Source organism: Ipomoea nil, unplaced genomic scaffold (assembly GCF_001879475.1).
Source record: "Ipomoea nil cultivar Tokyo-kokei standard unplaced genomic scaffold, Asagao_1.1 scaffold2854, whole genome shotgun sequence".
Taxonomy (NCBI): Eukaryota; Viridiplantae; Streptophyta; class Magnoliopsida; order Solanales; family Convolvulaceae; genus Ipomoea; species Ipomoea nil.
This window is the reverse complement of record NW_017619282.1, coordinates 326,013-341,284: the sequence shown is the minus strand read 5'-3', so window position 1 is coordinate 341,284 and position 15,272 is coordinate 326,013. Positions and strand designations below refer to the sequence as shown.

Sequence of the window (15,272 nt, the reverse complement as noted above, 5' to 3'; positions counted from 1 at the left end):
CTTAAATTAGGAATTTCTTTATCCATAATAATTTATTCAACAATAATGGTTGAACTAAATGAACACTGAACAAAACACCTAAAGGACTAGTTGAGTCATTGATCTTGTATATATTTGCATGCATTAAATATATTAGAACCCTTTGCAACACAAATACTTATATACTATTTAAAAAAAGTTTAGTAACAATTATAATGAATCTCCTATATTACATTGTATTCATATACTATAAATTACATATTACTTCTCATATATAATATTGCATTGATACACTTTCAAATATTTATTTAATTATAAACATTGGGCATTAACTCATTCGCGCAATGCGCATGTAAAGCTAGTATATGTGTGTCTGTGTGTATATATATATATATATATATATAGGGAAGGGCTCCCGTGCATTTACTGCTTCCCGTGTATAATGAGGTTAAATCTAAGCCCCACGTAGCTCTTGATCGAACGAATCAGATTAATAGCAAAAATTAAGCGCGAATTGCTCATTAAGGGCATTTTTGTCATTTTGATTATATTAAAAAAAAATATGTTCTTCTTCTTCCAGCGTTTTCAAATTCAACATTGATTCCTAATCTTCTATATTTCCTAATCTCAGACGAATTTACGATCTCTACGGAATTGGCAATAAGATCTATTCTCTCTCTTCGCCGTTCAATATCATATTCATCAAAATAAACCCTAAACACATCAAAAACGTCAACCGAAGAACAATGGAAGAATTCGATCGAGGTATTACCCAAATTCTATCGTTTTTCTGGAATTAATTTTATCTGCATTTGTATTGTTATCATTCTTGTCTTAATTACACGCACATTAAGCATGCAACTTAACCACCGAATTACTGAGCAACTTTAATTAATCCGAGCCTAGAGCCTTACGCACTTAGATGATCACGTAGCCGCATGATAATTTTTAAAAATGCACATATTACTGTTTTCCTCGCACATGTTATCTGTTGAGCACACACACATTAATACCTTTCCAGACGCATGTTATGTTACTGGACTCTCTAACGCACGTTAAGTAATGACATAATATTTTAACAAACACTCACGCATATTAACTGTTTAACATGCGCACGTTAACTATTACCCTGACGCACGTTAATTTCTCACTTGCCGCACATACTCTTGTATTTTATAAATCTGCCATATTAACAATGATCTGATTAACTTAACGCATATTAAGTGTTCACATTACGCACGTAGGGGCTTGCAACAACACAATCATAACTTCATGCTTATATGTTACAGTTCCCATTGACATTCAATCTACAAACAACCCCTGTTTGAGTCCCAGCAGCAGCAGCAATGGTCATACATTGACCATATCTCCTGGAATGACACAGTATTGGACTCCTCACTGTGAAGACGAAATCAGACCAGCAGTAGACATGATTTTTAAAACATTGGATGCTGGTATTGAATTCTACACTCGTTATGCTGCGAAAGTCGGGTTTGACACGAGGTCTAGTTCCGTCGTTACAGCACGTGACGGGACAAAAACTCAAAAGCTAATCCTTTGCAACAGAGAAGGATTTAAGAATACAGGAGCTCAACATTGTCAGTCGCAGTCAAGTGCAGATGCAGGGGAAGGTCCTTCCCGTCCAAAGCGGCGAAGGGTTTCAAACAGAACTGGTTGCAGAGCTAGGATTATGTTTAAGTACATTGGAGCAGCTGGGTACCAAGTTACCACTTTTATTGAAAAACATAATCACAACATGTCTTCGGTTCTGGCAAGGCAGTTTCTAAAGGGAAATAGAAACATCTCCAGTGTTCACCAGAAGTTTATACTCGACTGCGCTAAAGCAAATATTGGAGCATCAAAATCTCACGGTTTATACAGTCATATTGTGGGGGATTACTCTGAAGTTGGAGCAACTGTAGTGGACTTTAAAAATGTCAGAAGGGATCTCAGAGCATACATATTGGGAGCTGATGCACAAATACTGGTGCACAATCTTATTAAGAAACAAGAGATGTGTCCTGCATTTGCTTTTGACTACGAGGTTGATGAAGATGAGCAGATGAACAGACTGTTTTGGGCAGATCCAATGTCAAAAAAGAATTTTGTTGCATTTGGAGATGTTGTCTCTTTTGATGCCACATACTCAACAAACAGGTATATACTATTCTATTCACATTCTTGCGTGCGTTTCATTAATTAATACAGATTTAGCATTGCCTGATCTATTGAGACATGTTAAGATTTACACACGTTCACTGTTTTATTGAAAAAGATTTGAAATACAAATAAACGCACATTGTTGTTTTATACCACGCATCTTAAACGCTTCTGTCTCGCATATTATGCGGAATTTCCAGAATTAGACCTCAATTACATATGTGTGCTATTTTAAAACTTAATGTGCGTTACTCTAATTCTCTAAGTGCGGCAGTTTGACACCTTCATACTGTGATGACGCTTTTTGTCCTGTAGGTACGATCTGGTTTTAACACCCTTCACCGGAGTTGATAACCATAAAAAATGTATAACATTCGGTGCTGGACTACTGTTGGAAGAAGACATTGAGTCTTATGTTTGGCTCTTTGAAAAATTTAAAAAGGCAATGGGTATGGAACCAAGAATAATTGTCACCGATCAAGATCCAGCTATGAAAGTGGCGATTCCAACAGTTTTCAAGCAAGCCAGGCATCGTTATTGCATGTGGCACATCATGTGTAAAGTTGGGGAAAAGGTGGGTCCTACGCTGAACAAGGATGAGGAATTCAGGAACAAACTGAACTCAATCGTTTGGACGTCATCTTTGGAACCTCCTGATTTTGAGATGCAGTGGAGAGAGCTGATGGAAAAGTACAACTTAGTCGAACACAACTGGTTTAAAACTATGTTTGAGGCTAGAAAGCATTGGATCCCAGCGTATTTTAGAGATGTCTTTATGGGAGGACTACTCAGAACAACTTCTCGTTCCGAAAGTGAGAACTACGCGTACAGCCGTTTTAGTGGTCCCCAATCAAGCCTAGTTGAATTCATGATGAACTTTGACAGTGCTCTTAGATCACAACGTAACACAAACGCAAAGCTCAACAGTGACAACGAAGGCTACAATCCGGATATGAAGACGCCTCTGGGAATTGAAAAGCATGCTTCAATCGTCTACACCATTACTGTTTTCTATCAAGTTCAGGAAGAAATATGTGCCTCCTGTTTCAAATGTATGGTGTTGAGTGTTAGAGAAGACGGTGGAATGTTGCACTATGATATTATGGATGGAAAGAACAAAAGATTTACTGTGGTGCACAATGTAAATGACCATGAGGCCAAATGCAGTTGCAAGATGTTTGAGATGGTTGGACTGTTGTGTCGACACATATTTGTGGTCTTTAGAGACCTTGAAAGGATCCCTCTGAAGTACGTGGTTAATCGGTGGACTAAGGATGCATCTTTAAAAGCTACGTTTGAAATAGATGGTGTGATTTACGATCAGAATGGACCAAAGGATGAAAAGAAGATGTTGCTGAACAAAGTGTGGTCTGATATACACTGTTGTATGGATCTGGCAGGATCAAACATGGAGCAATTGACTGCATTTTCCAAAGTGATTGATGAACAGAAACAGCTACTACTGTCAGGAAAGGAGAAATTGTCCCCTCAGCACAGCAGGAGGACTGTTATAGAATCATATTGTGGATCAACAGAAATTTCAGAGATCAACATACTTCCACCGAAACATGCAAAGAACAAGGGCAGCGGCAATCGTATCAAAAGCAGCAAGGAGTTGGCAATGGAAAAACAATAGGGCAGGAAGTGCAATTTTTGTGGTGTTAGAGGAGATCACCATGACACCAGGACTTGCCCACTTAACCCTAAAAATAAGGACAAGCAAAAGGGTAAGAAAAAGGCATAGCAGACTATTTTTTCAACGCCTTTAAAGTCGAGAACGAAAATGGATAGCAAATATGAAACACAACTACTTAGTTAACTCATTTCAGAAGGCTTTTTATAGTTGAGATACTTGAATTTAATGTCCAGCTATTACTAGTTTTTGTTTTTATGACTGATTTGTGTTTAACAATCACTGCTAATAGCTTAATGTGCATGTTATTACTACTTTACCTGTGTGCAGTTAATTCTTAATATGCGTTGATTACACTTTTAAAGTGCGCTACATTAAACCTTAATGTGCGTAGTACAGAAACAGGATATGCGTTGGTTTATGTATAGAAACTTTGGTCCGTGGTAAACGTCTTTACATGCGTCGATTACCATTTAACTTGCGCAAAATTAAAGCTTAATATGCGTACAAAGGCAGTATTTAACACTTTCTTTCTATAATATGCGTTTAATTATTAGTTAATACATAATGCGTTAAAGATAATTCTAATATGCGCGACTAGAAAACTTAAAGTGCGTTTATTTGATTATGAAATAAACATGCGTGTAAATATAAATTTAATTAATTTGCATCGAAATAAATGATTTTTTTAAGCCAAAAGTTTAATGTGCGTCGCGAAACCAATTAAAGTGCGCGAAATATCAATCTAATATGCGATTATTATATATTATTAATAAATCCAACAGTTTAATGTGCGTCGGGAAACAAATTAAAGTGTGCGAAATATCATTATAAGATGCGTTTATTATATTTTATTAATAAATACAAAAGTTTAATGTGCGTCGCGAAACCAATTAAAGTGCGCGGAATTCCATTCTAAGATGCGTTTATTATATTTTATTAAAAAAAAAAAAACAAGTAGAATATGCGTTAATGATAACATAATAGATCACATAATAGACATAAAATGATAATATATAAATTTTATTAATTCATAAATTGTATGACGAAAATAACAACAAGTAATTACATAATACGCATAAAAATCTTGATATTTTCGTCAATATTCATCCTTATTACGCAGCCTCCTCATTGATTACATCCTCATTAGCCAAGTTTCCAACAGGAGCGTCAGGAACCTGTTCATCCATCAAATCGTGAAAGTTACTAAACTGTAAATACATCAATAAAATTATATAAAAAAAGGGAAAAACAATGTAAGTATGCAGTAGATCACCTCTTGATCGAAATCATAATCTTCTCGGTCATAAGCATATGTTGGGAACTCAGCATCGTCTTTCAGTAATATTACACCAGTTCTCTCACAGAACATCAGCATATACCAGAGACTAGAGGTCTTGTTTCTGTAGGTACTATAGGCCACCTCAAATCTAATGAGTAGATAAGCTTTTCCTTCCACAAATCTGTTGCCGCGCCTTTCCGCAAACGGTTGTGGAATGTGCATATGAATAAAAGTCCCCTGAAATTATTTAAAAAAAAAAAAAAACACAAAAAACATATGCATCAATAGTAAATTTTATAAATATAAAATATTACTCCGTAAGATTTATATTACAATAAACAAAAATAATACCTCTACATCGTGAAGTACACACTCTATAGATCGGATTCTTTCAGAACCTTTGGTTTCTGGCAAACGAACGACTCGTAGCACTCGAACCCTAATTGAATTCCAGCGCAGTCCTATTCGGAGTTGGTTTCCAACTACTTCGGTGTGGGGTTCGATTGCCATTGAAACTCTCTTTACAAGGTAGAGTAGAAAAGCAAAAATATGTTTGAAGGAGACAGGTTTGAGTCGAGAATAATTTTGGATTTAAATGTCAAGTTCTTAAACGAATGCGACTGTTCGTATGTGACAACTTTAGGTCTAGCAGAATGCGACTGTTGATATGAAAATGTTCGACCGGGTATTATTAAACAGAAATGCGTCAATTTATTCACTAATATGCGCAACTTAAGCCCGTTATTATGAGTGTTATTGCTACTTTACCTGCGTGAAGTTAATTCTTAATATGCGTTGATTACACTTTTAAAGTGTGCTACATTAAACCTTAATATGCGTAATACAGAAACAGAATGTGCGTTGGTTTATGTATAGAAACTTTGGTCCGTGGTAAATGCCAATGTCTTCAAATGCGTCGATTAACATTTAACTTGCGCGACATTAAAGGTTAATATGCGTACAAAGACAATATTTAACTCTTTCTTTCTCTAATATGCGTTTAATTATTAGTTAATATAATGTGCGTTAAAGATAAGTATAATATGCGCGACTGCAAAACTTAAAGTGCATTCGTTGAATTATGAAATAATTTGCAGGCAAAATGATACATACATAAACGATTGCACATATTTATTTCTTCTAGTACTTTGAAGACATTTCTTCTGGTTCCGGCAGCATCCCACACATCACCAGCCACCCACAATTGCTCAACTCTAAGCCTTTTGGGTGTTGTTTGGAAACTAGATGATGAGCTCGAAGCTGAGAATGACAAATGACGCTTCAGGTTTAGAATGTGTTGTTTTTGTATTTAGTTAAAGTCACTGCAAGCTGGAGGGCGATGAAGATGAAAATGCCAGAGAAGATGAAGAATAAATGAAGAGGATTCTTCTCTACTTGCGGAAAAGTGAGAGATAGTCATTTCAATGACCTGATGCTCAGTTGTGTGTTGTTCCTTCTAATAATTTATATATAGGTGAATAACTTGGTCACATGCACTGATTTGAGATTTGAATGTTGCGTGATTTACAGACACATTAGATTTTTCAAGATTTGCTTTAATGGGTGCATTTTTTAAGACATTGAATGACCATTCAATGTTATCCGTTTCCCCCAACCAACTACAAATGCCTTAAAGTTCTGACATCAAATATCTTTGAATATTACGTGGGTTGGTATAAAAGACTTAATATGCTTTGCTTTGATCTGTTACATGCGCGACCTACAAGAACAACATGCGTGAAAATATAAATTTAATCAATTTGCATCGAAATAAGTGATTTTTTAGAGCCAAAAGTTTAATGGGCGTCGGGAGACCAATTAAAGTGCGCAAAATATCAGTCTAATATGCGTGTATTATATTTTATTAAACAAAAAACAAGTACGGAGTAATAAAATATAATAAAAACTTCAAGTCTTTACGGCGGTTCGATCCTAAGCAAAATCATTTTAATCAAAGACTTCTACCATTTCACCAGTGGGCTCATCCGTTACTTTGATTATAATACGTTATTAATAACAACAACAGAGGCAGACATGAGAGCTTGTTTTTAATATGCGTAACGCGTATACGTAATGTGCGTTGGTTTATTTATAAAATCTTTGGTCCGTCGTAAACACCAAAGTCTTTAGATGCGTTGATTACCGGCCAAAAATATTTTAAGTCTTTTGGGGGGGATTCAATCCTAGGCAAATTCGATATATTCAAAGATTTCTACCATTTCACCAGTAAGCTCACCCATTTATTCCTTGTATACCAAAATATATGTTGCCTACTTACTAATCAAGAATTTAAAAGGAAGCAATATGCCTCTATTTAATTCATAATATGCGTTGATTTACACTTTAAAGGTGCACTACACTGCGGCTTATATATGCGTAACACGTAAACGTAATGTGCGTTGGTCTATGTATAAAAACGTAATTACTCAGAGATTGAGTTGAAAATTAGTCTAGAATGCGCGATTGCAAAACTTAAAGTGCGTTTGTTTGATTATGAAATAATTTGCATTTAAAATGACACATACATGCTTTGAATTTAACATGCGTGACATATCAATTTAAAATGCGTGATATTGTAACACAATGAGCGTTGGTTTCTATATTAATAAAAATAATAATTTACACTCTAATACATTAGTATTTGTAAACGTAAATACACATTGAAACAACACCAATAACATTCAGTGCATCTTTCCTAGTGCTTTGAAGGCATTTCTTCTAGTTCCGGCATCATCCGACATGCTGCTAGCCTACCACAAGCCTTGAAAACCTGGATTTGGACATGAGCAAGGAGTGTGGATGCATGTAGGCTCGTGGTCTCTAAGCTTGCTGTGTATTATAGATTCCTGGCAGCCGTACGTGTTATTTGGGATGTCGGATGTCCTCAACTCTCTCAGCCTTGAATGATGTTTGGTTGCAGCATGGCGAGCTTGCAGCTGGGGACGACGAGTTCTCTCTCAGGTTTAGAATGTGTTGTCTTTGTATTTCTTTACAATCACTACAATCTGGAGGGCGAGAGGGGTGAAGAGGGCATGCAAGATGAGGAATAAAAGGAGATGGTTCTACTGAACGTACGGAGACGTGAGAGGTGACCATTTCAATGAAAACTGATGCTCGATTGTGTGTTGTTCTTTCCAATTTATAGGCGAATAACTTGGTCCAATGAACTGATTTGAAAATTTCATGGGTCGTTTACTTCATTTCTCTATTTTTCCATTTCCAGTTTTCCATTTTTCCATTTTTCCTTCTCCATTTCTCCAGTTTTCCATTTCTCCAATTTTCTAATTTTCATTCCTCATTCCTCCAGTTTTTAAGTTCTCTAATTTTCTGATTTTATTAAATACAATCATCTCATATAGCATTTGTACATTTCTACAACAAAGATAATAATAATAATAATAATAATAATAATAGTAATAATAATAACAATAATAATAATAATAATAATAATAATAATATTCATTTCTCTAATTTTCTGATTTTATTAAATAAATAAATACTATCATATAGCATTTGTACATTTCTACAACAACAACAATAATAATAATAATAATAATAATAATAATAACAAGAGAAAAGGAAAAAAGAAAAAAAATAAACATATCCTATATATAAAAAAGCCAAACGGATTAGGCTCAATTGTCCCGCCCAAAATTTTTGAATTTAATTTAGAATTATTTTTTTTTGACAAATTGCATGACTGACCGGCCCAAGATTTTACAATATCTTACACCTTTTTCATTTTTCAAAGCTAATTATTACGGAGCACTGTTTAACTGATAAAGGTATGCAGTGATTGACATAAAGTTCTGGCAGCATTGACAGGTAATTAATAACTACTCCGTATCATTTATTACCAATGCACAAGCAAGCTGCTAAAATATAATTATTACATATTTTTGAAACTGAATTTTTGTGAGATGCTAGCTATAAATACAATGAAACACAAGAGGAAGTGAAACTCCACATTTACACGGAAACACAAGAGAAAGATAGTGAAACCCACATTTACAATGAAACACAATAGAAAGTGAAACCTCACATTTACACTGTACAGAAACACAAGAGAAAGATCAAGAAACAGGAGGTAATATTTTCCTCTCTATCTCACGAAACTTCTTCCTTTTTAAGATTTATAAAGTGATGCTCATTTGTTTTGGGGAAACTTGAACTGGGAGAGGCAAAACTTGCACAGAAAAATGTTAGATCCCAATTTTTTAAGTGAAATTATACGGGAAAGATAAAGTCAAAATAAAATGCTATAGAATTAATTCACCTTAGAGATAGGGAGGTGTAAAGGCCAACCAAGAAGTGTATCAATGCCTAAGAGTGATCCTTGATACTCCATAGGTTAAGGCATGTTATGTCCAAAGACCACATACTGTAGAAAGAAAACTAATTATTGCAGGTAGTATTTCCAATGGAACAGACCAGAAAGAACAAATATATCATGGGCAGTCAGTAGAAACATGAATCAGAAATTTGAGATGCAACAAGATATTTCGAACTTGAAAGAAATCAGAGGATTACTGTATTATATTGACATGTATTATGTTTAGGTTAGAATAATGGGATTAGAAGACCCCCCAAAAAAAAAAAAAGCATCAAATTGCTGTAATCATCGATGGTCAACATTGAGTACACTATAGCAATCCTAAATTGTGAGTTTTGAATTCTCTACAAGCTGATAGCTATATATACATGGCATTCAAGAAACAAACATGTTCATAAGCATATAAGAACACTGTTTTGTAATGATACTATCCTAACAGTTTTCTGGGCGAAGTAGAAAGCAGAGTATTGAGCTATGAAGCAACTAACTGGTTCAACAGTTATTGGAAACAAGAGAAAACTATCATCACATAACAAAGGTTAGTTAACAGTTTGCCTTATATTACTTTAATCTAAACAAATGTTCTATTTTTTTATTACAATTTAATGAATATGAAATCCAAATGCATATTTCAAATATTGTATGCTTAATCTTCATACAAATACAGTATAATAATTAACCCTTCACATTACACTTATCTTTAACTTTGTATAAACCTTCATAGAAGAATGTCTTCTTAAAGTTCTAGATCCTCGAAAAAAATTTACAATATATAAGCTTAAATTAATAGAGGTAAAATTCGTAAGGTAAAGAAACAATTAAATGTCATTTGACTAATAGTACTTTTGGAAATAGAATTACCCAAATGAAATAGCCCTAATCTACACTTACCTTTTAGAAGATCTATTGCCCTTTGAGCCGTATGCAAAATTAGGGCTACTGAGCACTTTAAAAACACAGATCCGTACTCAGATCTTCCATGCATCACTTCGATGAAGAAATATACGAATCAATATGTTATAATGAAAAAATATAAATGAATGTTAGTCATCTTAGGAATTCGCAGATATACCTTTCAATATATAAGATTAAATTGAAAAAAAAAAAAAATGAAAGCCATCTGCGATTTGATGAATCGCACAAATTACTCAGCAAGAGTAATTTTCTAAACGCTGCTGGGAGCAACGTTTCTCCCTTGGCTGATTCTATTTCTTCTCCATTTCTTCTAAAAAGTCTAAATTATCCCTGATCTCATCTTCATCCAAAATCTCACCTATATTCAGTAAAGGAACAAAATAATGGAAAACCCTACCGCCTCTTCTTCTCCTCCCCTCACATGGAGCTATGGAACAGAACAGAATGGAAGAAAATTCACAAATTAAAAAAATAATGAAACTGACTATTAACCCATCACAGAAATCATCTTCATCTTCAAAACTCAACATACGAACTATATTTTTTAATTCACAAAAAAAAAAAAAAAATTAAAAACCAGATTCGCATTTCTTGCCCACCGCTTCTCGCTCCTCTGATTCTTGCCTTCTGCCATCTCCAATAACCAGATCTTCATCCTCTGCTTCTCATCTTCTTCTTCGCCGTCTTCGCTTCGAAATTGCCGTTTCTTTTCGCTGCTTCGCATCGTTCGCAGAGGAAGTTGGGTAGGGATTGGGAATGGGTTGTGGGTAAGTGGATTTGGGTATTTGTGGGTAAGTGGGTTTGGGTATTTAATTTAACAATAATAATAATAATAATAATAATAATAATAATAATAATAATAATAATAATAATAATAATAATAACCGGTTGTGGGTGTGGGACTGTGGGTACTGACTATTTAATAATAATAATAATAATAATAATAATAATAATAATAATAATAATAATAATAATAATTACAGAAAAAAAATTATTTTGAATTTTAAATTATTAAAATTAAAAATAATTTAATAATATTTTTTCAAATATAATTTAATTATAGTTAAATAAACTAAAATAATTAACTTATGCCCTAGAAAAAGTATAGATGTTGGTTTAAATTTTATAATCATTTATCAATAAGAGTTTATATATTTTGTTATATTTATAATTTAAAATAATACAATACACTCATACCCTTAAATGTCATTTTACATGCAATAAGCTAATAGTAATAAGCTAATTTACCAAACATTTTTTTATAACCAGCTAATACAATCAGTTGGTCAAACCAACTAACACAATCAGCTATTAGCTATCATCTAATTCGATCAGCTATCAGCTACCAGCTATCAGCCATTTGCCAAACACCCCATAATGTTTTGTATGTCAAAAACTTTTTAAACATTTGAAAAGGTTATATATAATGGTTTGTGTGTTAAATAATATAGTTAAATAATATGGTTGTGTAAATAATTTTTGTTTTTTAAGTTGCTCTTATATAGGATGATTTTATCTAATATATTTCATCGGTTTGTTTTTGTTGGTAGAAAATTGTTCTTCTACATTGAAGAATATTTCATCAAGTCCGTTAATTGTATATGGTGTATTCCAAGGCTCGCTATCGACTCCTTTGAGTGTGTTGACTTATGGTTAGTATTAATTATAAATGTGCATATTCTGATTTATTTCACTTCCAATAGTCTACTTACGTCTTTATTATTTCAGATCAAAATGTTGTACAGTCTACTATTACCAACACAAATGGGTCATCATCATTAATACATGCATATGATACGCAAATAAGGACGGTCAATTGTATGTTGCTGCTTCAAGAGTTAGCAATCCAAATGGTTTAAAAGTTTTAATCTGTAGTGATTTAGGAACATGTTGTAACTCAACCACTAATGTGGTTTACAAAGAAGTTTTTAATAATCTGTAATTTTGATTTTTTTAATTATTACTGATTAAGTTTTTATAGTTAAATTAACGATTGATATGGGACAATTCAATAACATTTATGCTTAAAATTTTCATGCCGTGCATTGCACGGGTATAATAATAATAATAATAATAATAATAATAATAATAATAATAATAATAATAATAATAATAAGAGAAAAGGAAAAAAGAAAAAAAAACATATTAATAATAATAATAATAATAATAATAATAATAATAATAATAATAATAATAATAATAATAATAATTGAATAAGAAAAACTGAAGAAGAGGCGCCTAAGTGAAAACTGAAGAAAAACATAATAATAATAATAATAATAATAATAATAATAATAATAATAATAATTGAAGAAGAAAAACAGAAGAAGAGGAGCCAAGCAAAATGTAAAGAAGAAGCGAACCTAGGACCTTTACTCAACAAGTTACTGTTCACGCGCGTTTTTGCTAATTCTCCAAATGGAGAACATGGAATTTTCTTTCTCCAAAATCTTAAAGAAATGGAAGAATGGAGATAGAAAATTATATTTGAGAATTGATTTTAGTAAACAAGTTTTCCATTTTCCATTCTTATACTTCTCCAATTCTCCATTTTTTCAGAAAATTTTCCATTTTTCCATTTTGGTAAACGACCCCTCAATGTTGCGTTAATGGGGGCGTTTTTTAAGGCATTGAATAACCGTTCAATGTTATCCGTCTCCCCAACTACCAATGCCTTAAAATTCTGACATAAATTAACTTCGAATATTGCGTGGATTGTTATAAAACACTTAATGTGCTTTGCTTTGCTCTGTTACATGCGCTGAGGACAGATACAATATGCGTTCAAATATACGTTTAATTAACTTTTATCGAAAAACGATATTTTTTGAAGCCAAAAGTTTAGAGTGCGTGGGGAAACCAATTTAAGAGCGCGAAATATCACTTTAACATGCGTTTATTGTATTTTGTTAAACCAAAAACAAATAAAATATAATTTAAAAAAGTTAAGCCTTTAAGGGGTTCAATCCTGGGCGGGATCAGTTTGATCAAAGACTTCTACCATTTCGCTAGTAGGCTCATCCATTGAATTAATTATATTAAACAATTCTTAAAGAGCCAATTCTTGAAAATTAAAAACAAAGAAAAAAGCTTGACATGCGCAATACGTACGCTCAATATGCGTAATACTGCAACAAAATTTGCATTTCGTTATCTACTTAAACTATAGTCCGTGGCAAATAAAAAAAAAAACTTAACATGCGCAATACAGTAACATAATGTGCATTTTTTTTTACGTATTGAATGACCTGTCAACTTTAGAAAACTTTATTATTCATTAATTTGCTCATGTTAACACTTTATAGTGTGTATCTAAAATTCTTAATGTGCATGAGATTGTACACTCACTTACTTTATTATGCGTATCTATCATCATCTATTGATATAACAATGTGCGATGGGGTGTTCTTAAAAGAAGATTCGTCAATAATGACATAATATATCACCATAATATATCATTCAAATAAAAATTGTTGGAGTACATTAATACAGAATAACAAAATAACATGAAAAACATAAAATGTTCACACATTCATCGTTATTCATCCTCATGCAGCCTCCTCGTTATTTCTGTCCTCATTACGCAAATTTGCAACTGTGGCATCCGGCACCTGTTGATCCATAAAATCGTGAAAGTTATGAAACTGTAAATACATCAATAAAATTATATTAAAAAAAATTGTAAGTATGCAATAGGTCACCTCTTCGTCGAAGTTGTATTCCTCTCCATCATAAACATACGTTGGCAACTCATCATCATTCAGCCGTCCTGCGCGAGTTCTATCGCAAAACACCAACATATACCTGAGAGGCGAAGTTTTGTTTCTATAGGTGTTATCCGCCACGTCAAACCTATGCATTAAATAGGCTTTGCCTACTTCAAATTTGTTGAGGCACCTTTGAACATGCGCTTGTGGGATGTGCATGTGTACAACAGTTCCCTGCAATTATTAAAAAAAAAAATGCATAAACACTAAATTTTAGAAATATAAAATATTAAAATTTATAATACGGTAAATAAAAAAAATACCTCGAAATCATGCAACACACACTCAATAGACTTTATGTTTTCAGAACCTCTTGATTCTGGCAGCCTAACAACACGAACCACCCGGACCTTCATGTAATTCCACCGCAGATCTATCCTAAGTTGGTTGCCAACAATTTGAGAATGAAGTTCAGCGGCCATTGAAAATTTGCCTAAAAGGGAAAATACAAATGCAAAATGTGTTTGTAAGTGAGAGATTTGAGACTAGTAGAATGGTGGGTTTAAATAGCAAAATGCGTCGATTCATTCACTCATACGCGCACCTAAACACGTTAATATGCGTGTCTTTCATCCTTAATGTGCGTGATATTGTACGCTCGCTAACTTAGACGCAATAAAAAAAAAATTCAATGGTTGCGTCTTTTTAAAATATTGAGTCACCATTCAACTTCGAAAGATTACCATTATGGGAAATATAAAAATCGCTGACAAAGAAATTGACTTCTCACTTATTTCCAGTGCCAAGTACAAATCTATCTGAAATTATTGCTTTAATATGCGTTACATTTACACTTAACGTGCGTGTACGTGTATGGACAACATAAACTTCACGAAACAAATGTATATTTAAAATACGTCTATTACTATTACAATGTGCGTTGGGATATTCTAAAAAGGATATGAGTCAATTTATTTATTAATATGCGCACGTTTATATTTTAATATGCGTTACATTTACACTTAACGTGCGTGTACGTTTATGGATAACATAAACTTCACGGAACAAATATATATTTAAAATGCGTCTATTACTATTACACTGTGCGTTGGGATATCCTTAAAAGGATATGAGTCAATTTATTTATTTATACATTGACTACTAACTGACTTAGTCCCAATAAAATATATATATATATATATATATATATATATATATATATATATATCAAATGGGTGCGTCTTTTCAAATATTGAATAACCA

The 15,272-nt window shown here is 33.1% G+C and overlaps 1 protein-coding gene and 2 long non-coding RNA genes across 3 annotated transcripts; 2 read left to right on the top strand and 1 right to left on the bottom strand.

Moving 5' to 3' along the window:
- The first annotated feature begins 725 nt into the window (after positions 1-725).
- LOC109160608 (protein FAR1-RELATED SEQUENCE 5-like) lies at positions 726-3,775 on the top strand. Its single transcript, XM_019308884.1, has 3 exons — positions 726-744; positions 1,269-2,136; positions 2,455-3,775. Exons 1-3 carry the CDS (start codon positions 726-728, stop codon positions 3,773-3,775), a joined length of 2,208 nt encoding a protein of 735 aa, XP_019164429.1.
- A 5,527-nt stretch (positions 3,776-9,302) lies between these two features.
- Positions 9,303-11,078, bottom strand: LOC109160619. The gene is made up of 2 exons (XR_002050791.1): positions 10,279-11,078; positions 9,303-9,435 (listed from the first exon to the last, which is right to left on the bottom strand). It is a non-coding gene; the product is annotated as an uncharacterized LOC109160619 (long non-coding RNA).
- On the top strand, positions 9,435-12,179 carry LOC109160618. The gene is made up of 3 exons (XR_002050790.1): positions 9,435-9,925; positions 11,853-11,954; positions 12,031-12,179. It is a non-coding gene; the product is annotated as an uncharacterized LOC109160618 (long non-coding RNA).
- Positions 12,180-15,272: the final 3,093 nt, after the last annotated feature.

Bases quoted from the DNA above. Each gene is read 5' to 3' on its own strand.
- LOC109160608 (XM_019308884.1), top strand. The intron at 2,137-2,454 runs GTATATACTATT...TTTGTCCTGTAG, and splicing joins GCCACATACTCAACAAACAG to GTACGATCTGGTTTTAACAC.